The sequence below is a fragment of the Semicossyphus pulcher genome, unplaced genomic scaffold (genome assembly GCF_022749685.1).
Source record: "Semicossyphus pulcher isolate SPU_LCO1_2020_fin unplaced genomic scaffold, fSemPul1.0.p SCAF_6, whole genome shotgun sequence".
Taxonomy (NCBI): domain Eukaryota; kingdom Metazoa; phylum Chordata; class Actinopteri; order Labriformes; family Labridae; genus Semicossyphus; species Semicossyphus pulcher.
The window spans coordinates 21,037,278-21,061,037 of record NW_027211737.1 but is presented as its reverse complement, the minus strand read 5'-3'; the positions used below and the strand labels follow the sequence as shown (position 1 = coordinate 21,061,037).

The 23,760-nt window shown below is 43.3% G+C and overlaps 1 protein-coding gene across 1 annotated transcript in view; it reads left to right on the top strand.

The window, feature by feature from the left end:
* arb2a (ARB2 cotranscriptional regulator A) overlaps positions 1-23,760 on the top strand; it is a 146,515-nt gene that overhangs the window by 4,657 nt on the left and 118,098 nt on the right. Inside the window, exons 3-5 of the mRNA XM_069683779.1 lie at positions 1,599-1,699; positions 13,797-13,862; positions 15,373-15,564. Coding sequence (XP_069539880.1) covers positions 1,599-1,699; positions 13,797-13,862; positions 15,373-15,564 — 359 coding nt within the window. The remainder of the gene's footprint in view (positions 1-1,598; positions 1,700-13,796; positions 13,863-15,372; positions 15,565-23,760) is intronic.

The following is a 23,760-nucleotide window of genomic DNA, read 5'->3' as shown; positions in this document are numbered from 1 at the left end:
TACACACACTTCTCTCCCTCCTGCACACACACACACACCGCTCTCCTACAGTAGGATTTCATTACAGCTCCTCTCTTCCTTCTCTAAGGCAGTAGTGTTTAGATCCTCACCCCTGCATGAATGCATAATTGATTTTCTTCAAGGTACTTTTCGTGCACGCCGCTTTATCCGTACTTCTCACTCGTCTCCTGCTCCACCTCTGCAGGCACACGTCTGCTTTTTAATGCAACATGATGACAAACCCAGATTCAGGATTACATGTTGTCTAACAACTCTCCATAAAAGCAAGCGTTGCGATACGCGGTGTGTTAGCAATGTAAGATTTATCACATTGATAGAGGGGTGAAAATGGTGGCAATTTAGAGGGAGATGAAAAAAGGCTCATGCATTCTTTTATCTTGCAAAGGTATTCTGTTTATTTATATGTTCACATGGTGCAATAACTGAGAAAGTATGAGAGCCCCCTGGCTATTTGGGTTAAGTATGTGTACTTTTCAGTGGTTTAGCTCTTACAGATGCTGCAGTCATAAAGGTCAAAATTAAATTTAACACTCTTTAGTGTTTTATTGTGTTGTAGTGTCAACCCCAGGATCGATGGGCTCATTGCCAAGGTATAAACAGAGGTTCCACAGCCACACGAGGGTAATTGTTTATTAAAGAAGGAAGTAGTCCCGTTTCTGAACAGCATTTTCCACTCTTATGACTGTTTTATATCAAATCAAACCTGGATGTGTTAAAAACTCCTCTGTTTCCCCTGAATTATAATAAATCACTTAAACTTTGTCCCAAAGAGCTTTTGTTTCTGCTCAGCGAAGTCGTGTGTGCTGTAACGGCAGCACGGCTCACTCTCAGACATTTATAGAAACACACACATATACTGTATGACCACACCTGGTCCTCCTGGCTGGAGCCGCGCTGGTGTGTATGTGTGTTTGAGTGTGTGTAAGCTGTGCTGGTTAGGGTGATTGGCTGATACCCAGACAGCAACCTCAAAGGAATTGCAAGGAGCAGTTGTCTTCGAGGCTAATGCGTGCCAGGCCACCTTTCTCTCTTCATACACACACACACAAACACACATAAGCATGCTGAGAACCTTTCCCACACCTCCTTTACTCTTTGCTCTTGGAGATTTCAGGTGAAAAAGGCAGGGACAGACTCGTGGCCTGATGCCAGAGCGAGCGAGGAAGGGAAGAGGGAGATTGACACAGTTAAAGAGGAAGGGGAGAGGCTTTCAGACGGATGAAGAAGAGGGAGAGAGATTTTTTGCCATACCAGCTGTCCAGCCGTGGCCTGCCAGACTACCCAGAAGGCATTGGAGTCGTGACTGGAGGAACGCTGCTGCATCCACAGGCCTTGTACCTGCCAGATGGGGGGTGGTTGAGGGAGGGAGGGTAAGGAGGCTAAAGAAGCAGCAGAGGAAGAGAGAGGGAATTAAAGGGAAAACATTGAAGGGTCGACCTTCGTTTGCTGAATTTGGCAGACAGACGTTCTTTTGCATGTCCCATCAGAAGTAGTGATCATCCCACTTCACTTACTTATACAGGTAGCTGTTATCATTACAGATGTGTTTATTCTTACCTTTTATCTTTGTCCCACAGACGGCCAGCTCAGACATATAAAAACAGGAGAGCCCTTTGTGTTCAACGCCAGAGAGGACCTCCACCGCTGGAACCAGAAACGCTATGAGGCTCTTGGAGAGGTAACGCCTACGTTCTGATCAAAAGCTTTTTCTTCACTGAACTTCTTGGTGAAAATGACATAACTAGATGTTTCTAATGTTGTTAATTCTTTAAAGAATAAACACACATGTAGCCTGCAACATGCTTTATTATTTTGCTGTAAGGCAGATGGATTTTTGGCTTTTACAGTTATGCATGTGTGAGTATATGGTTGTAAAAATACGGTTACTGAAAGCGACTTTAGGAAGGGGACTATAGGATCATTTAAAGGGTCCCGTAGCTCAACTGCAAAACTATAAATCTTATCATACATAAAGTTCACCTCTAACTTCCTTCCACAGTACCACCACAAGCAATATGCATTGAGATAATGAGATGAATGTTTACTTGCATCCCCTGCTACGTTGCTTTTAATTGTGTTCATTCTTTGAAGTTCAAAGCAAAGTGATAGACCCGTTTGTGGGATTACCTGTGTGTTTTTATTATTTCTAATGCAGGTATACAGTCGCTCCTTTGAGAGCCAGCCTTCTGTGAAGGCTTTTTTTTTTCCCTCTCTTCTTTTGCGCACTCAGACACTATCTACCAGCATCAAAAAAAAAAAGGCTGTAGAAACAAACATTTGGTAGCATGCAAACTGAGGCCCTGAAAGAACACACAGACATTTAAACTGAATGAACTCAGGAATCCGAGGGGGGCCAAACATTTGGAGGAAACAAATAATCATCAAGCAGGATGTATGCAAATTTTATTCATCCTGTGATTAAAAAATTGACAGAAGCATCGTCTTTAGAGGAGAAAAAAGGAAACTGTGTCAATCAGTGTTGATATGAGCTCCTGTAATGAGAACAGATACTGTATGAAGCGCAGTGCAGGAGATTAACGGGCTGAGAAGAAAGGAGCTCTACCTGAATAAGCAGAATTATCTGTCTGTCGTTTTTAGGCCACAGATGATTCAAGAAAATGAATATTCTACCTTGCGCAGCTTTGCAAGTACAAATGCATTGTTTTTGCTGCTAAGAAATATGCTCCATTATAAATAGACACAACTGCACTGATGCCTTTGGTTGTAAAGTGGGTTATGCTGCTTAGTCAGCCTCTGTATTTGTATTTCACACAAGCATACCTGCATACTTACTTCTGGGTCTGCTGGCCAACAAACGCTATTGTTTGTTTGTACAATCTTTCATCTCATCCCTCTCCTTCCTCTCTGCATCAGGCAGGATGAGAGACTTTGTAAGATGTCATGAGGGTAAACGTAGAATAAGCTTCTTCTTTGGCAGAATTTTATGGGACAACAGCACTCCAAAGTAATCCCACGCTGCTGCCTCTCACGTGCTCTTTGCTTAACTGTCATTTTTGCTACTTCTCTGCACTTTTTCTTACCTGTCTAAAACTAGACAACGTTTAAAGGGGCCGTATCTTTTAAATGGGTATTCTCACATTTTGCATGGGTTTCACATTTGTGGGTGTTTATTCACAGTGAAAAAGTGAAAACTGCATAATTCTGTTTTTTCCTGAATTACGTTTTTAAAAAGGTCGCCTCTGAAATGGGCCGTTCAGAACAGCTGCAGGTTTCTACGTAGAACCTTGCTTTGGCTGAAATCGACCAATCGTCATTGACCCCAGGCTGCCTTCTTGCACTGGCTTGTAGTCAAGTCGATGTCAAGATTTCAACTTACCATTCCGATACCTCCTGCTGATTCTGGCTCGTACATATAAGGCCGAATAACAGATCCTAGAGCAGCCATGTTTTCTACAACTTTGGAATCACAGTAAAGCCGCTCCCCCACGTGGGGGAGGAGCTATACCGTCACTCTGAATACTGTCAGCCAATCGTGGCTAAGGTCTAACCTTGTGAATGGCAAAACGGCTTGTTCGTTTCAGGAGGAAGGAGAGGCTCAGAAAAATAATTAAATTAAAATATGTATATGATTTTAAAAACGAAACAAACTTTACCAACGTGATTCAAAAACACTTTAGAATAATAGAAAACTGGTTGCATATCTAAAATATGTCCCCTTTAAGTAGCCTCCCCTTTACAACCCTCTCATTGGTAGGATCATTTTGACACCTCCAGGTAGAGAGTTAACTTTAAACCTCATCCTACTACCCCCAACATTACCACCGACCATAGTGGACTACTCACATAATTGTGCATTGGACTGCACTTTGCATCTCTGCATTACACCTTTGGTTGTAATGACAGGTTTGGACAGTACGTGAATGGAATTATTATCAGGAGTGCCACCCAACATAAAAAGAAAAGTATCACATGGAACAATGGGGGGGAAACTTATTTTAAAATATGATTCAACCTAGAGACACTGCTGTGAGAAACTCAAGCTGTAAGGCAATGAAACACTGCTATAGTCTTAGACAGAAGAAACAATTCAACTTGCACAGAAACACAAATTATTCAGTCCTACAATAACATTAATATTTTCACTATAGGACCACTGTCAATTGTGAAAAGAGGGTTTAACAGCTTCTGCAGGCTCAGCAAAACCTGAGGTCTGAAACGGATCAACTAAATTGATAACGTCAATCTGTTCTGGGGACATAAGCATCTTAAAGGGCAGATGGTCTCCATCCAAGCAGGTCTGGACCTTAAACACTCAGAACATTTTTGCTTCAGGCTGTGACACCCAAGAGTTAGGTCTAAGATGATGCAACCTAGCAACAACCTCGGCACCAACGAGGCAAAACATTACAATCAGTATAGCAGTGCGAGGTCCAGAAAGCTCATTGATAAGTCTCCCTATTTCTCCTATCTGAACTTGCCTTACCTATCGCAGTATTAGGATTCACAAGTAAAATAGAACAGCTTCTTAATTGAGGCATCATATGCACACCCCTGTTCACAACTCAGTGGAGCACGTTCTTTAACACCAACCTTGCTGATAACGAAGACTACAAAAAGAGACAACGGCTCTCTATTGGACGGGCGCTCACGGGACTGATAAGACCAGCAATGTCTCCTCCCCTCTCAGGGATGTCTCCAACTAACCAAAATCAGATATGACGTGGATGTAATGTCAGTGGATGGCAGGAAGCTGCACTGCTGCAACTCATATCACTACAATTCAATCAGAACAAAGGAAATCTGAATGGCATCAGGGCAAGGTGGAGGAATGATACCTTTAAGAGATAGACCTACCTTCTGCTTCCCCTCATATGATTCTACTTTCTCGCGATGAGCGCTGACCTGCTGGCTCGTACAGTCGCCCAAACACAGGCCCCGACTCAGGCTTATGTTCTTGACTTCATGGGCTTAAGACTCAGTTAGACCAAGTTTGATTTGGGACTGTACATTTATATTTTGACTGCACTATAGCTGCACTGTAGTTTTCTATTATCATTTTAACATTGCTTTATGTTTTGTACATATCTTAATGCCTTTATATCTTATGCAGAGCAACTTCTTATTGAAAGATGCTTTACAGATAAATCACCTTTCCTTGCAGTGCCTTGCCTCTGTCCATCTCTCCATCCCTCCTTTCAGCGTCTCTATATCCTCACACTCCTGTACTTTGTGTGTAAGACTGTATGTGTGTGTGTGTGTCTCTGTCCGTGTGTGAGGGGGCTGGGGGGTGGCGGCTGTATTGTCAGACACATCACAGCACCAGATGTCCAATTTGCACTTCAGCCTTGTCTGAATGGGGGGACGGATAGAAAGAGGGAGAACGAGGATGTTGGTGTGATGGCCTCCAAGGAGAAAAAAAAATGGGAACAAAATCTGGGTTTGGCACGAGAGCAGTGGATAATTTTTCACTCTTCAACAAAACAAAAAAAAACTGTTTCCTGTATATTTGTGGTATGATATGAAAATATTTGCAGGTGCTAATGTAGAGAAACTGCACATGTCCACTTGATTAAACAACATGCGCAAAATTTCAGTACTTACTTACTACTTTGTGCGTGGATACTTTACCTGGGCAGCAGTTCGATACCTGAGCGAAAACTGTTAAAGTTAAACCACAGCCTAATGGGTCAGACTGTTGGTAACGCATTAAAAATCGTTAAACAAAGTAAACAATTCTCTTCATTATCTGAGCGGTAGGCAGCCTGTTGCAGCAGCTCTCTAACAACTACTCCTTGTTTCTGGATTATTTTCCACTATGTCTTTCTTACCTTGTAATCCTTTTTAAAATCCCTTTTTTAATTATGTTCTATTCTTATTTAATCTTATTTGTTTAATCTTTATTTTACTGGGTTAGTCCCATTTAAACCAGAGGTTTCTTTTATAATGACCAGGAATAGCAGACACATGTAGCTTCAACAATGAACAACAAGCAAACAACAAGCACATTTTTTTGCTTTCTTTTTCTTGTTCTTGTTCTTTCCTTCTGCCAAGTTGCATCTTGAAAGTTGAACTGACAGAGTGACAGTGACAGTGTGCATACATAAACATGGTAACTTGTGTAGAGTGTGTGTGTTTGCACAAAGTGTGGTATATAAATGGAACCATCGGCATTATGAGTTGTATAAAATAATTTTGTGGAATCTTTTGTATTCTGTTTTTACATATTCAAACTGAAACAAACACTGAGAGACCATCAGCCACATGGTGTACTGACATTCTCCATCCTTTGCTCTGACATAATGTCTATATTACAGCTGTAACACAGGGCAGTGTTGCTGAGTGCAGCAGGGTCACCTCAGCCTGTGTAGGTGTCAGTTGGAGTCTAATTCCTGTGATTCGGTGATGAATCTCTCTGATAGAAGACAAGCATAGGGTCTGGCCCAGATGGAGCTCTATTAAGCTGTTAATAAATGAGGATTCTTCTCTGCTCTGCCTGCATCTGTGGGATGGAAGGCACTCACAAATTTGTAAACGCACACACACACACACGCACACACACACAGTCAGAATATTATAATGAAGTAAAGCTAGCCAGATGGCTGAATTAGAAATCCGTCTCTCTCCCTCTCCTTTTTCTCTCTGTCTCTTCATTCCCCCCTCTCTCTCTCTGCTTCTTACACTCTCTGCTGTCTCTCTGTTATCTTTTTTTTCTCTTCCTGTCTCCCTCTGTTTCCGCATTATGGATGCTGGGTGTTGTCATATCGGTGACCAGCTGGCCATTGTCTAAGCTCTGCTGAAGTGCCCTTGAGCAAAACACTGAGGAGAATGAGGAAAAAAATCTTTGGTAGCGATAAATTATGCTGAGCTCATTACATTCTGCAATTATATATTGTTATATCATTACATTATAGTACATTATATTATATTTTATTACTATGATGAAAATGACTTAATGTTATAATGTGTGTTATACCTCTACCATGTACATAAATGACAATATCATCTGCATACATGTTGAGCCCTTTGAGCTTATTTTTTGTATTAAAGATGCTATTTAAATGAACTCCATTATTATTATTACATTTGGATTTAGTCTCAGGACAAAAAATACTTATAATTAAATTAAAAAGACTTCTTGTGGTGGCCAGCCGGTTGATGGCGTTGTAGTCGGACAAACTGTTATTGCTTCGTGACTTATCTACAGTACACTCTATCCAGCTGAAATCATCCTTTCTATGCTCATATCAAAGTTTAGCATGATACTACATTTGTGAACATCCAGGTTGCAGCACAAAAGGAACCTACTACATTCGACATTCAGTACAACATCACGACCTCAAGTGTGATATTGCTTTTATACAACAGTTATACAAGCAGCAACTAGTAGTAAAGAGTAAAAATCAACAACAGATTATTTTCTGCTCCACCAACTCAACTCTTTCCACAACTTAACTGAAACTGGACTTTGGTTGCCAAGCAACCCAAACATTCTCCTGCACTTTGTGTCTACAGGTTACCACAGATCAGCTGCTTTTTATCATGTACATTTATCTGTTTGATTTAATTTATCATCAACCAGTGAAAGAAGAGTGTGCTGTGTGATTCAGAGGTACCAGCTTCATTAATGTAGACATACACGCTCTGCTTTAATGTTAACAGTATTCAGAACAGTTGGCTGAGGCGGAGTGATACACAGAGTGAAAAGTCCCAGTGATGTTATTCTCTATAGCAGCACTCATGGAGTGCCTCTTATCCAATCAGATTACTTGGTCGGAACTAACTGTTGTATAATACCTTTAAACCAAATCATGGTATCAGGACCTTTTGTCACTTTACAAGATGATTAAATGTATGTTCTGAATGGTTTCACATATTTGAATTTAGTAGTAATGTAGTAGACTGTTAGGCATGTAGATTATCAACATTAACCAATGTTGGGTTATTTAAGTCGTATGGGTTTTATAAATTCACTCTAAAAAGTCACGATGCAGTCATGAAGTGTTGCTCCAAATGGGAACCCCGCAGAGAGGCCTTCATACTGTACTTACAACATCACAAGGCCCCATACCGGTCGTGGACCATTTGTTGGGAATCTAATGGGATCTCTCTAAAGAGTGACTATAAATGACAGCTGTCTGCCCGGAGTCACTGACTGCCATCATGTCTCCATTCCCAAAACACTTAAACACTGCTGCTGCAGCTTCTGCTGAGGGCACATAGGAGGAAGCAGACACCGTCAGACAAAAATGGTTGCAGGGAGTGGGTGAGGTGGATTAGAGGTGATGAAAGAGAAGCGTATTGGACAGGGGGGTGGGGGGTTGGGGGCTTGAGGGGGGTGTTGGAGGAAAGGCAGGAGGGCTGGTAGTTACAGTGCTGGCATCTGTCGCTACTGCCGGCACCCACGGTGGCGTACAGTACTTTACTTTGAATTAGACCTCTGCCGGCTTCTCAGTTAACACCTGAGGAGGTCATTACGATGCCATTAGGAGGAGGAGTGCAGGGAGGGCGGAGAGGGAGTGAGAGAGAGGGATATCTGTGCTAAGTGTAAACAGTCTGTCTGTCAGTCTGTGTCTGAGAACTTTCTCTCCCCCTGGAGAGCCCCTCACTCCTCTGACAGAAGAATGACAGAGACCTCATGGGAATTACACCACTCTCTCTCCCCCTCTCTCTCTCTCTCTCTTCCTCTCTCTCTTTGTTTCCCACGTGGACTGACAGATCACACATTCACAACAATAGGCTCTATTTTAATACCACTTTCTGTTGGTACACGAGGCTGACTTAAAATAAACAACCTTTCTGTTGCCTCATGCTCCCTCTCATTTTCGCGCTCTCTCTCTTCCTGAGTACGCTTTGCTGTTGTTGCCGCCGTTGTTGTGCTGCATTGTTCGGGGGGGGGGGGGGATTTTCTCCTTTTTTCTTCATCTCCTCTATTCTCTGGAGAAGAAGGCACGCTTTCCTGGGTGCAGTCAGTGATACGGCGAGGGACAGCTCTTTCAATTTCATTATATAAACAGCTTTGATGCCTCTTCTTGCACTCTGGGTTTCTATGGCTAAGTGGCTTTTGGAGGGGGCTCTGGACTACAGAGACAAGAGGTGTGTGTGTCTGTACATGAGTTTCTCGTGTATGTGCGGCTGTCTGGAGTATATTTGTGCACAGGGCTGACACTGAGATAAACCAGCGCGGCTTTATGGGCCACAAGTTCTAGAAATGTCTCCACTTACACAATTTAAACTGAAGCCTCACAAGGCCTTAAAAACAGCTCCGAAACTGTGGCTATGAAGCAATCAGAGACTTTAAACGCGTATTAACTGGCATTAAATTAGTCTAATAGAGTATAAACTTATCTCTACGAATCTTACTGCGACCCTGATAACATCGGGTCATGTTTCATGACGTCTCTGTGGTCCAGTTTCACATCATTGCTCTCTCTTCCTCCCTTGTAATTACCTAATTTTCTTCGTTGCCGTTGACCATCTCAGCCTTCATCTTTCTTTTCTTTTCATAGCCTGTTCCTCATCTCCTCATCCTCCCCACCTCTCTTATTTATCCTCCTCTTCCTGTCCTGTGTTTGCCCAGGAAAGATCATCTCCTTATCGCCTTAGGTGCGGTCGGCCAAATCAGCCGTGACTGTTGCAATCAGTGCCCGAGCGCACACTCATGCACACACACTCTAACTGATACGTGTGCACTAATAACGTGGGAAGCCTTTCTTTTAAAACATATCAACTTGCAGCCGCACTGCTCTTTAGTAAGACCTCGGCTTGGTGTGTGATTGAAGAGATTGGTACGGGGATGACCAGGGGTTTGAAGGCAGGTGATGTCACAGCCCACCCACTTTAAAGGACTTTTATCAAGGCCGCGTACGTTACTGTTTTCTCTACCCATCCATCCTCTCAGCTGTTCTCTGCAGTGGGAGCTGGCACCAACCTCTGGCTCCTGGGGATTACCTCTCCTCCTCTCCCTTCTTGTCTTCCCTCTTTCCTCCCACTGAGCCCTCCTCTAAGTCCCCTTCCTTCCTCCCTGATCCCGCTCTTCTTTGCTTCATCGCCACAATGCTTCCTCTACACAAACAAAGCACAGACACAGCGGTGACCTCAGCCGCAGAAGGTCTATTTCAGACGCTCCCATGATCACTGTCTCTGCCTTGTAGAAAAGTTGCTGTTGTTTGAGGATACATCATCACCCGGATGTCCCAGCAGACCATAGAAACTTCACTTTGACCCCCTTTTGTTGTCCTTTTTACCTATAAAATATATAGTTAGAACCGTTCGTTCTTCTCCCACACTCATTGCTCTGTGTCTTTGGAGGTACAATGCTGGAGAGGACTTTTTGATATAATCTAATATCTAATATCTTTATGTATCATGTTACATATTTGTTGCAGATAAGAAGATTTCATAGGCATGTTAATGGTCATGAAACCTATTGATTTGAGTTGATTTACGTTGCTTTTATCCAGCTATCCCTCTCTCTGTTTCCCGCTCTCATCCCCCTCTGCCTTCCCTTTCTTTTTGTATGTGTCGTTATATTATTTCCAGAAACCACTCCTCATGTCTCTCCTGTCGTCTGATGCCGACGATGCAGCCACTCAGCGTCGCTTCCTGCAGGCATTTCATTAAAGCACTAATAACACATTGGTAATTAGGTGACAAAGAGGCTTTTCTTATTGTACTGATCAGCTGCGGAGACATAGTCCTCAGAGGCCCACACAGAAGGAGGTTGGCTGTGTGTGTGTGTGTGTGTGTGTGTGTGTGTGTGTGTGTGTGTGAGTGTGAATGTCGGTGTGTGTATGCATGCTATGTAGAACACTTTGTTGTTGTATACATCTACTTTGAGTCTAAAAACTTGCTTCTTGCTTCCTGAAAAGTTGATCCAGCTGCAGCTCACAGTCTAAGCTAACAACATATCGGCAGTGGATATGTCATTTTTCACCCATTTCCACCCAATTCTGCCTCAATGCTCGATGATTCCCTAAAAGGCTTGACGTAATGCTACGACATTAACTTGGCATGAGTGTGCGCTCGCACTGCCTGCGCAAAGTTATAAACAATATACAAATAAAGACTAAAAACTCAGAACAGAAACTCGAGCCAATGAACAGAAGATGAACAAATTTCGCAACTCTTAACTAGCTAACAGTTAGCTCACTTTCTCGTCATTTTACCGGACTGAACAACATCAAACACGCCGAAAATACACTCGCTGCCAAAGCCGACGCTAACAGAGTGTAACATAAACATCAGTGCAAAACAAACTTACATATTCATGGACGCACACACGATAAAAAGAGTGCGTCGGCGATCACTGATGTCTCCGTAGCAGGTGCAGTAAACAAGTCCGGGCATGTCTCCCTCACTGCGTGTTTCGGGGGGGATGCTGCATTCAGGTGCGCTGGGAAACTTGAATGATCAGACACGTGACCTTTTGTACAACCATCAAGCGTAAAGAAGGGTGCAAGATGTCTGCGGTATGGCAGTTTTTGGCCACTATAATAAGAGTAGGCATGTGATCAATTCCGCTACAGGGGAGACTTGATGTTCTCTGCAATTAGGTGGAAAAACATGTGCCTAATATATCAGTATCGAAATCGGCAAAAAGGGTTGGAAAATATCGGCGTATCGGATCTCAGCAAAAAAAATCCAATATCATGCATCCCTATAAACTAACCTATACAGATGACCACACAGCCTGTATGTAAGCCATGTTATGAGGTTCTCATGTATGATCTACTGTATCCTTGTATCAGTAGAAAAGCGTTCCCACAGTTAAACTCTTACATTCTTCCCACTTTTCCCTCTCGTCTCCTCGTTCTATATCAGATGCTTTCCGAGCCACCTGAGGCACTGAACAAATAACGGAGTGCAAATGAAATTTCCTGTGAGGCTTATTGATGTCATTAAACACTAGCATACTGAGGCCCGGAATCATTTTAGTCTTCATCAGACCGGCTGACATTTTAGTGAATTAGCTGTTGGAGGTTTGGTGGGGTTGGGGTGAGGCGGGGTTGTTTTAGCTCCTCTTGCTTTTTTCCCCCTCCTTCACTGGGTCAAATGGTAGAATCGATCGTCTCATTTGAGCGTCTGCTGGCCTTTGATTGGCTGTCAGAGGCCAATATGTGTCTGCCGCGTTATGCTATTCTTGCATGGTGATGTTAAGCAGTAAATCAAGTTAGCATTGAGCTTCTTTCAGCACAAAAAAAGAGCATGGCGATGTTGTGAATATCATGGAAATACATTTGACTTATAAGCAGAAGCACTTCGTTAACTTTGAGAACTCTTAAGTTGCATTTGGCCTTTTTTTCCTGTGTGAAAAAGCCAATTCATTTTCATCCAAACTGTGTTTGCAGTTTAGAACATGTAATTTATGCATAATTTCATTGTTCCATGGCTGACATTTCAGAATCAGTCCACAGAAAATGTTTTGTTTTGTATGTGCCAATAAAATACAAAAGCTAAGAAGATCACGGCCCAACAGAATTCAGTCTGCTTTTTCACTTTTTGGTACTAATCCATGTTCACACTGGTCGAGTTCGGCTGCGGGGGCAGAGATGTTCTCTCTTTCTCTAAGTAATTATCAGAAATGCTGCCATGTTAGTCCAGACTTCTTGCTTTGAGGAATAGCAGGATACTTATTAGCATTCAGTATTGTTGCTAACCTTCAGTTCTACATAATGGAGCCAACACAGAGCGGGGTCATTTTTTCTGTTCCAAAAACCCTCTGGTTGCTTGTGATTATCTCTAGTTTCAACTCAAGACTACATTTTACAGTTTTGACTGAGAGTTTATAAGTAGTTTAAATGATCCATCAGTATTACATTTAATGTATACATTACAACAGACCTTTTCTTATTACATCCAGCTTGTGCCCCTCTCTCCCCACGTTAGTGACATCTGAGCATGATGCCACCCTGAGCTGTGAGACGTGACACGTTGTCATTAAACTTGTAGCACGTTGCCCACAAAAGCGCACATTGACCTGATGCGGTCAATACTAGGTTTTGACCTAGTCTTGTTTTTCAGTACTGGCAGCCTTAAACCAGAGTGAGACCTCACAGCAGAGCTAGAAAGCAAATGACTAAACTCTCCCTGTGGTCAATCCTCCCATCAGTTTATTATGAGGGCCTGGACAGGACAGGGAGTGTGTCATTGCATCACAGCAACAATAGCGTCAGCACAGCTAGGTAAAAGCTCTCGTGTGCAGGGTGCATCTCTTTTGTCTTTCTCTAACAACTGATCAACAATCGAAATCTGTTCCGCGAAGCGCTCCTCTCTGTTCTCAGCTGAGCAGGACGTGAGCAGAAGGAAAGCAGGAAAGAGAAAATAAGGAAAATGGAAAAGAAAGTTGTTAATGTCACTGAACCATGAAAGGTTTGGCCCGGGGTTGGAATGATTCGGTATACAAGGTTCTTTAGTGCTGTGGCTGCGGGGATAAACATAACTTACATCAGCCCTTCGCTTGTACAGGAGATTTCCTCTCCTGGCACTTACAACCTCAACACTCTAACTGCACTGTGATTCACACGCACACACACACATGCCGCACACAGACCCTTTCAAGTAGCTCATGTACACACACACACACACACACACACACACACCAGAGGGCAAACGAGGGTTTTGAATAGTATTTTTTATTCTGTTTGTAAGCATGACAGTGGATGCTGTTACTTGTATACACACCGTGTTTAGTTTGCTTTTGTTGGATGGATTTGCATCAAAAGGGGTGTATAAATATTCATTGTGTTAGAGTGTATTATCAATGTAATGTCTGACTGTGTGTGTGTGTGTTCTGTGTCTTTTTTTTTTCTCTGCAGATCATCACTCAGTATGTTTACGAGCTGCTGGAGAAAAAGTGCAACATGACTAAAAAAATCCTGCCAGTAAGTACCCCGAGTGAAAGGAGGCATTCTCCTCTCTGATAATGCCCTTGAAGATTAAAGGGAGTATTAAAAATTAAAATTGACGTAAATTCTTGGGCTTCAGAGTGTGATTATGATACTGAGTGTCCTGTTTAAAACAACTAAAGAAAAGGGGGATTGTGAGGAGTCAGCTCTGCTCATTCTCTTCCAGTCTTTGTCTTTATATCTCACTCTCTCGCTCTCTTACTCCCTCTCTTTCTTTTACCCACATCCTTTGTGCAAAAGTGTCTCCTCAACAAATTAACCGTATTGTGACGTGTCATTTCAAAGGCGCAGAGGCACAGCATGCTGATGCTTAATCTGTTTTGCATTCATTTGCGCTGAAGGGGACTTTCTACTCCGCCATCACAGTTATTCTTTGCCCAGCTCATCCGGGCTCAGAGCACACACTTGATCCCTTTTATTTGTGCTTGGAAGCATGTTTGTCTCTTTTTGCCCCCCTTTACCCCTCCACCCCGGCTCCTTTTCTCTTTATAAAAGTTGTGATCATTTTTCAGGCTGCGTTTATAGGGATGTTAGGCAGCGCTGGTGTTTAGGAGCAGAGCAGAGTTAGCTCCGGCGCTAACAGTGTCCATAAATCACCTAGCCAGGGACTCAGCTCCTTTCATTAGCCCCCATACACTTTTACTGGTTTATCTGTGTGGCCTATTTATCTCATTATTCCTCTGGAAAATTGCTCTGTTCTGCTTTTCTGCTGCCCACCCGCCTGCATGTATGCGGCGTGCGCATGTGTGTGTGTGTGTGTGTGTGTGTGTGTGTGTGTGTATTTGTGTGTTAGTGGTGGGTCCGTCCACCTGCGTGGCATTGAACTTGTGACCGCAGATTTTAAGAAGATTAACCACAGCCAAGTATAGGGAGAGGGAATGAGGGAGCACAAGAGAATAAAGGGTAAGATTTTCTCCCCCACTCAGCTCTCTTTGTCTGCTTGGATTAAGTTCTTGCAGCTGCCACCCATGGCTTTTATGGACAGTGTTTGTCTCCTTAGAGATTCTTCCAGCCATACTTGGGAGGGATGCAAAGACGCATTGGGATGTGGACGAGGCGCACGCACACACACAAACTCTCTCTGCCTCTCTTTCAGCCTGTATTACTTTCTGTCTTAGTTTTAATCACATAAAGGCTGTTTTCTAATCATTATTATTGATGATTAGTGTACTGATGCAGATGAGCTTTTTAATTACCAAGGCCACAGAGGAGAATTCTGTCCCTCCTTAAACTCCTGCTCGTTCCATTAACAAAGTTTCAAACATTACTCTTCATAATCATAATCAGGAAATCCTCTGAAGCAGCAGAAATTAAAGCTTTGATTATAAAACTACAATTTTACTTTTGCTGCTGTTGCATGGAAAGAGCATCCTTTTTAACTCGATCCAGTTAAATGTCCCAAAAGTCAATGAAATCATATTAGACACATATTAAACACAATGAACAATAAAGGAGCTAAAACGAGATTCTTGTCCTGAACTTTTAGGAGGATGCCGCAGACGATGAACCCACCAGTTTTATCTACCTGAGCCCGGATGCCTTGTCCAACCCGTCCAAGCTGCTGGTGCTGATCCAGGGCAGCGGCGTGGTGCGGGCCGGTCAGTGGGCCCGCAGACTCATCATCAACCAGGACCTGGACTCAGGGACGCAGATCCCCTTCATCAGCAGAGCCATGGAGGTAGGGGGCACAACAAAGTTCAATATCTTGTGTTAGATGATTTTCTGATCTTTGATCTGAGTGCACTCGGGACACTGCATGTTGTTTATAGTTGTAAATACTTTACATTCAAGTTCTGTATTTCTTTGTCTTATATATATCTTCCCCTTTTGCACAGACATCTTTGGTATGTAGACTCTTGTGGCTCTCATGCAGTGTGCTCGTAATGCGCTCTTTGGTACCGCAGTGGTTAGCCCAATAGGATATTGGTGTGACAAGAGCAACACACATTGTTTATCTGAAGGGCAGGCTGGAACATTTGGGGCTGCGGAAGGCGTACGGGCGCAGTCAGAGGCAGGCTGTTGTGGTATTTTGTTTTCTTGTATTTGACTGGAGGTTTGAATGTGATTTTGGGTAATTTGTTGTTGCTCTGTGCTCCCATAGCTTCCACTCTGGTGTACTGCATCGACCCAATTAGGTTTAACTCTATTGTACAGTTTATACAAGAGCAGAGTGGGAAGGAAACTTTGTCCCGGGGTCACATGAGAAATGATATGATGCTTAGCAATTTCAGCAGAGAAAAACAGTTCATTCAAAAACAGTCTCATACTCTTGAATAAAACTATATTGTCTTGTTAGTGAAATGAAGCATATACCTCAACATGATCAGTATTACACAAGGGAACATTTATGCACCCTTATGATTCATGTTTCCCACATAGTCCTGTGTGTTCATGGGTGACTGAGCTGAGAGACGGGACGAGATAATGTAATGTAAGATATAGATTAGTTTTTCTTTTCCCACCGTGTGATCACACACGAGTGTATACATCTGTGTGTCAGCAAGCAAACGGTGCCTCTGCTTGTCTTATTATTTTCATCCCCATCTCTGTGTTCATTTGTCAGCCGGGCCGAGACTACCTGTGTAATTTCATCGCCCCGCTGTTCAAATTGACTTAGGGGAGATCCCGTTCTCCCTCTCCCCCTCACTCCCTCGCTTCGTCCATCTGAATGCCATAAAGACTTTCACTGCTGCGTAAAGCCCTCTCCTGCCGTGTACGACAACAGGAGACGTTTGGGTTGTGTGCGTGTGTGTACATGTGTGCGCTAACGGATGATTTTGCTTCCCCGAGACTTTGAATTACAGTTGCCCTGGCTGGTATTTCAGCAGGAGAAGGCAGGGCTGTGCTGCAGGAAGCCAAAGTGACAGCTTCGATATAGAGAACACGGTGTGTGTAGTGCGAGTGTTGCTCATTCATCATAGTAAACAAGAAATCGTGTTCTCACACCCTGACAAATCATCATCCAGACATTTACCGCACACAGGCCTTGTGCTCTGTGTGTGCAGGGGAAAGACAGGTGCAGACATTTACAGTCAATTCATGCCTGCTGTCTGCATCTATTACGGGCATGCTTGTGGATTATTATGTCATAGCATGAAATTTGTGAGGATGTATTTGTAAGTGCATGTACAGGAGTTACAGCTGCTTTACAATCTGAAGGAAGGAGCGGAGCTATTGATTCAGCGCTGATGTTTTTTAATCATTTTATGCCTTAATTTTCTGGCTTTTAGCAAACAAGTTATAAAACATGTTTGATCAATACCTCACAAATGAATGACAGCTCTGTGACGCAGCAAATCCAGTCAGCAAAATCCATCAGCTGCAGCTAAACATCATATAAATATCAAACAGTTTTGTGAAGAGGCCATCTCAAGGACAGTCAATTAGTCAGTATTACAGCACAAAATCCTCACGCTGTGCAATGTGGCATTGGCTGGCAAGAGCTGCTGGTTTGCCATCAGCTGATTGTGTTGATTATTTCCCCTGCAAGCAAAGAGGAACAAGCGAGTCAGTGATATCAAAATCACCAGGACAAAACTTGCAACTAATGACTCATTGCCGTTCTTGTTATAGTTATTCTGTCCAAATAATAATCTGGAAGATTTTCATTTAAATAAATGTCTGTTAAGTCACTATGGAATGAGGTAACACAATGGTGATTGAGCCTATGGCCCACTGATGAAAGCCTTTGCATTTGCAGTATTTAGTATTATTATGGACTGGGCGCTCAGTTCGACGCTCAGATGAAGGCAAACAGTCTAAAAAGGAAAGCGACCATCAGCGAGGAAAATCAAGAGTTATAGCTGGAGCCAACCGTGGATGTCACACATGCGACACTGTCTGGATATCTGGGAAGTGTGCTCCCGCAATTACCCTTAATCGCCATAGGTGCCGCCAAAGAGAACAATACTGTAATCTTTGAGATTAGCACTTTAAGTATTCTCAGTGGATACGTAGGATTGCAGTATCCTCTAAAGGTATCTACATGACTAGCCATTACTATTTGAAAATACACCATATCCATGTTCCTATATACATACTTATTTTGGCTTATGTATTTGTGGTATTTGACTTTAGCACTATTACAATTACTCAATGTTACATTTTTTTTTTTTTTTAAGTGTTATGTTGGGTCAAATGTGGTCATTCTGAGTGTTCTTTCCATAATGTTTAGATTTGGCTCCACTTTCCAAAAATGTTTTGTGGTGAGAATCTGTTGCCTGTGGTGCAACTCGTGTGAAGTTCCTCATGGGAAGTTGATTGGAAATTCAAAGCCTGCAGCAAAGGGTCAAATGGAGTGCGTTCGGCAAATATGGGGGGAGCTTGTGGCTTTGCAAAACATGAGCGAGCACGCACACACACCCACACACAGATAAAACGGTTAATTTGAGTCAGTACTATTCCAGTGTGTGTGCGTGTATTTGTGTGTGTGCTTGCAGTAATTTGAGGGTGTGTATGGGCTTGCACACACCTGTGTCCCAGCAGCACTCTGAAATTCTTAGCCATGTTCTGTGGAACTTTGAGTCAGCCTTTCCTCTCTTCCGATTGGAAAAATAGCTGATTGCACTACTTAATCAGGCCCTTAACACAACACACACACTCGCACACACACACACATGCACGCACACTCATAGAATCACAGGGTGAAACTTGGGGCAGCCTGTCTTTTACTTACACGCCCTCGCCTGTCTCTAGCTCCCATTTCCACCAAGCCATACGTGTACGGAAATATCCCAACTTTTGTCATGCTGTTATATGATGATGACATGTTAGTAACCTAGTAAAATATATATAATATACTATATATGTCTAAAATGTACACAAACAGACATAGACTCAAATGCATCGCAGCAGGCAGTGTGTACAGTGACACCAGGTTAAAGGGAATCTTTGTGCTGTGTGTGCAGGTTGCATGAATGTCATCTTTATGTGCATGTGTGTTTGCACATGGAAGTGGTGCTATTCCCACACCCCAGAGGCAAAATGACAGGTGAGAGGAGAATGCTCGTGCAACAAACAGAGATTGGGGGAAAGAGGTGGGAGAAAGGAAGTGGGGTGCAGAGAGCGAGAAGGCTTCTGATTGGTTGGACGAGGACAGAGGAGGAAAAAAGGGAGAGGGGTACAGAGAGGATTGAAGCAGGAAGAGAGAAATGAGAGGAGGATGAGGGAGTGACTGCAAATGGGGAGGGACTGGCAGAGAGAAAGAGAGAGAAAGAGAGAGAGAGTAGGCAGAAGGCAGGCGTCTGACAGCTCCACTACTGGGAGAGGGCCTCTTAATGACAGCTTATTCCTTCATGATTTCAATTCCTGACAGTCGACAGGTCTGCTTGTTGCATCATGGCAGCTGTATCATTACCTTCTGGCCCTGTCACTGCTCTGCATCCTGAGACTGAGATGGTGGAGGTGGAGGGTGGGCGCCATGGGGTTTGGAGGGGCGGAGGGAGGGGGAAGAGAGAAAGAGTGAGTGTGGGATGTGGGGTTACAGTCAGAATAATTGAGGAAGGAGGGAACATCGAGGGTGGGATCATTAGTTATTGTTGCACTTGGAGTTAAGAGGACTTTCAGTAAGTTTGTGAGCAAGTGAATGCTTGTGGTGAGGCCTTAGCTCTCCCATCACTTCTCAACCTTTTTCCCCTAAACTCCTCCTGCAGTCCATTTTTTTGCTGTTCCGAAATGCTTTGTATTCATCTAGGGTAATTAGGGTTTTTCCAGATGGTCAGAAGTCTTCAGCTTGAATTAACTGTTATTTATTTGATCGCGTTTGTGCACTTTATTCCCCCTGTTATGCCTCTCCCCATTTCTCACCATCTCTCTCCTGACAGTGAGTCAGGCTCGACGCTGGAAAGAAAGAGGGGGTGTTTTCAAAAGTGTGTCAAAAGCCGACGGGCTTGTTTCTGCCCACAGTTTCAATGGGAGGCTGAAAGGGGGCAGCAAAGCAGTCAAACCCAAACACAGACATGCTTAATACTTAATTTATGTCAGCAACCCCCCCCTTTTTTTTTTTGAGGATGATGTCATCTTCAACATCGGCTGCACACTCCTGTTTATGTTGTATCATGACCCTGTTTGGCGTGATCTCTCTCTCTTCTCTCCCTGTCTCGCCTCCTCCTCCTTTCTCATTAGTTCCTTTAATTCCCCCCAAGCGGTGAGTTAACCTGTTTGTATGTGTGTGTGTGTGTGTATCCCAGCGATAACATTGTACATACAGTGTGTGTACAGCCTATCTCGGGGCATCAGGTGGCCACAGAGGCTAGACAGGTATCATTCAACCCAGCCTGCCTGGTTTAGCCAGAGGACAGTTTGTGTGTGTGTGTGTGTGTGTGTAAGGGTCAAATGATGCTCCACCTTACCATGGCCTTGTAATAGCTGCCCTGCAAGCAACACACACACACACGCACACACACACACACAGGTACGCACACTGCTCCAGGTGCGAAGGTCCCAGCACATCCTGCAGCTCAGATCAATGCACTTGACACCTTCAAAGGCGGGTGTGGGGCCTGGACTTGCTCTGGGGTTAAACCTCTTTTAAATAGCATCCCGCGGGAAGGCAGCTGTCAATAACCCACCATAATTACCGGGGCCAGGCCCGCCAAGGGCTCGGCTGCGCGGGCCAAATTAAAAATTGATCAGAGGGAGAGAAAACATTATTTTGTGGTGGTATTCCCTGTCCTAACAGCACACTGCTGCCGTATGTGAAATCTCATCAAGTGAGGTCCAAGCGAGATATCTAGAGACCTATTTATCTATCTATCTGCCCCCCTGCCCCCCTCCGTCCACACGAACAATGGAGCGCTGTCCCTGTTGTAAAAAAAAATATTTGCATATTAAGTGTCTTTCAGTGCACGCGTCTGTGTGTGTGTTTGTGTGTGTGTGTGTGTGTGTGTGTGTGTGTGCATACTGTATGAGCATCAGCTGATTGTTATGTGCTCCAGGTAATCGTACATCATCCACTATCGGTGTAATGTGTGTGTGTGTGTGTGTGTGTGTACACCTTGTAGCAGTGTATTGATTGTGGTCTCATTGAGTTTCTCTTGGCAGGCAGCCTTTATTTGTCAGTCAGAGAACGATATGAAGAAGATATGTTCATCCTCAGGCTTCCTTTAGGAAAACACACGAGCTATTGTTTCACAAGACACTGATGAACGCGAACGTCAGTTTACGATGGGTTTGAAGTATTTTCTAAACACACTCTGCACGTAAAAGGTCACTGCACATGGTTTTTATCACTCTTACTGTACGTCTTTGGTGTTGGAAATGTTCTTGGCTGTCGGTATTAAGCCAGATTTAAAATGGATTTTCTTTCGGGAGGTCCTGTCATTACCGTAATTACCCGTGGCATCTGCAATTTGCATTCAGCGCAAATCTGCCAGATGCATAACTCACACTCAGTGTGTAAGGGGGGAGCATGCATTATGACATTTCACATTTGGGCTAAGAGTGGAGATGCAGGGGAAACACACATCACATTATGGGTGTTAATAAGTGTTGATGGGCCTCCATAAACACAGGAAGTTTGACTTCAACTCTTCCAGAGTTACAGGGAATTAACTCTGGCTTATATTGCATTGCAGATGTCCTTTATCAAAAAACATATCAAATGCAACTTTATAGGTGGATTAGTGTAAGTCTACACTCTTCTTCACTCTTTAGATCAGATGCTCCCACAGTGGCTGCTGCAGGACTCTGAGTTCCCATAAATCTGGTCCAGGATGTGGCAAGATTTAATTCCAATTTCTGTTGTGAATAGTCTTAAAATAATGATATCAAATAGTATTACTATAATATTTCTTAGATTTAAGGGGTGCACCTTTATGTGTTTGTGTATCACAGTGATGCAATGCCTTAATAAAGTTTCAGAACTACGGCTATAGATTCAAAAATTGAGCATGACGACTACAGCTACAGCAACTTGTTAAAGTAGTTTACACTCAAAAACTAGAAGTATACAGTATACATATGCCAGAATATACTTTATACATTCATAGTTGAGAAAGCTGTTTTATTGTGTGTCAGTTTTCAGGCTCTGATACCACTTTCCTCATGGGATGAGAGGATGTGATAAACAAGAGGACAACAAACAAAAGACAACGAGAGGAAGACTTTGATGTAGTTGTGCAACATTATTTGGGATTGTACATTCTTTAGCACACGTGTGATAGTTGATCCTGTTTTTTTTTCTTAAAATTATCAAATTATATTATCAAAAAGCCTTTGTCTGTATGTGCATGTGCAAGGCTGAGTGTGTGTGTTTGTGTGTGTGTGAGGTGGGTAGTAGGTCATTTGCAGCTGCAGGCTGTGTGTGCGCGTCCCAATGGGAAGGTCTTGTTTAGTCTCTCTTCCAGAGGGCCCCAGGCAGTGTGTGGTGGATACCTCTTCACTCTCGCACTGGGAACGCTCCTCTATGGCCGATACGCACACACACAAAAAAGACATGCAGGCACACTCACACACGGAAAAATCCTCCACAATCTTTTCCACAATTCATCCGAGTGTGTGGCAGCATGTTCACGTCTGATCGCTGAGGTGTCACAGATTTTACTTCTTTTTCGGATACAGGTGGGTGTTTGTAAGGTATTCGTTGAGCGTTCATACAACATGCAGACACAAACACATGCAAAGGCTCTTTCATCCTCTTGTAAATTTTACATGTATCCTCCATCGCAGCAGGTTCACAGAGGTTAAAAGTGCTTAGCTGTGGACGTTTGGGAGGAAATTGAGTTTTGCAAAGAGCTAGTGGTGAGCAGAGAGGTGACCCACTGTGAATTTACTCTACATTACACACACAGACACACACACACACTCATACACATATACACATCAGCCACTGAGCATCTCCGAGGGTCAGAGTTGAAACCTGCTGTAAGCTCTCCAGTAGCGGTGTCATGCTCCTGGACTCTGTGCGCCACACTTTGATCGATGAGAGGAAACTCGGTGCTTAAATAGGGGTTAGCAGGGTTCTGAGGGTACACCGGGGTTACAGGCAAACAACAACAAATCTCTCTGCTAATAGTTTTACTGCCGACTCTGAGCTTAGAAATGAAAATGGATGCTGGAGCGTCGCTCTGGTTTTCCTGCAGACGTTAGAAATGCTGTTTTGGAGACTTGCAGTAGACTGTAATGGTAAAACATGATGCTTCTCAGACATTCAACAGCTTTTCTGCAACTTTGCCCACTTTATTTAACATATATAGATTATTTTTTTTATGCTGTACACTTTTTTAAGGCTGTGTTTTTTTTATCTCTGTTCACTGGGGTGTCTTCTAGCCGTCTGCCTTTGTGTCTTCTCCTTATGTGAGCAGACATCAAACAAGGAATCTGTATTTGAAGGCTTATCTGTCTTTTGAGGCTGATATTGTCCTGCATTCTCCGTGGATGTGAAATGTACATTTCAGTACATCAGATCACGGCAGCGATGGCGGTGTCTCAGTGTTTCAAGATATGTGTGCTTTTGTGTCTGTGCAAAACAAAGAGAGACAGACAATGAGGGGAGATGGCATCAGTGATCACATTTGTCTGCAGCTCTTTTGTCTTCTGCAGCTCAGTGGGTCACTGGGTAACCGTTAGAGTCTGCATATCTGTGTGTCCCGAACAAAAGGCATCTACAGTATGTGCATCTGGGGTTAAACTTTTGCACAAATACGCATGAAATTCATGTGTGTCAGCAAAGACATGTTGAAGGTGTCACTCTACTCTGGATTTAGTTCAAGGTACATTTGTTCTGACCTGAAAATGCAGTACAGTTCCAGACAGTGTTGCATGTGTGACGTCCACAGTTGGCTCCGGTTGTAACTCTTGATTTTCCTCGCTGGCGGTTGCTTTCCTATTTAGACTGTTTGCCTTCATCTGAGCGTCGAATTTGTTTCTTTTTCTT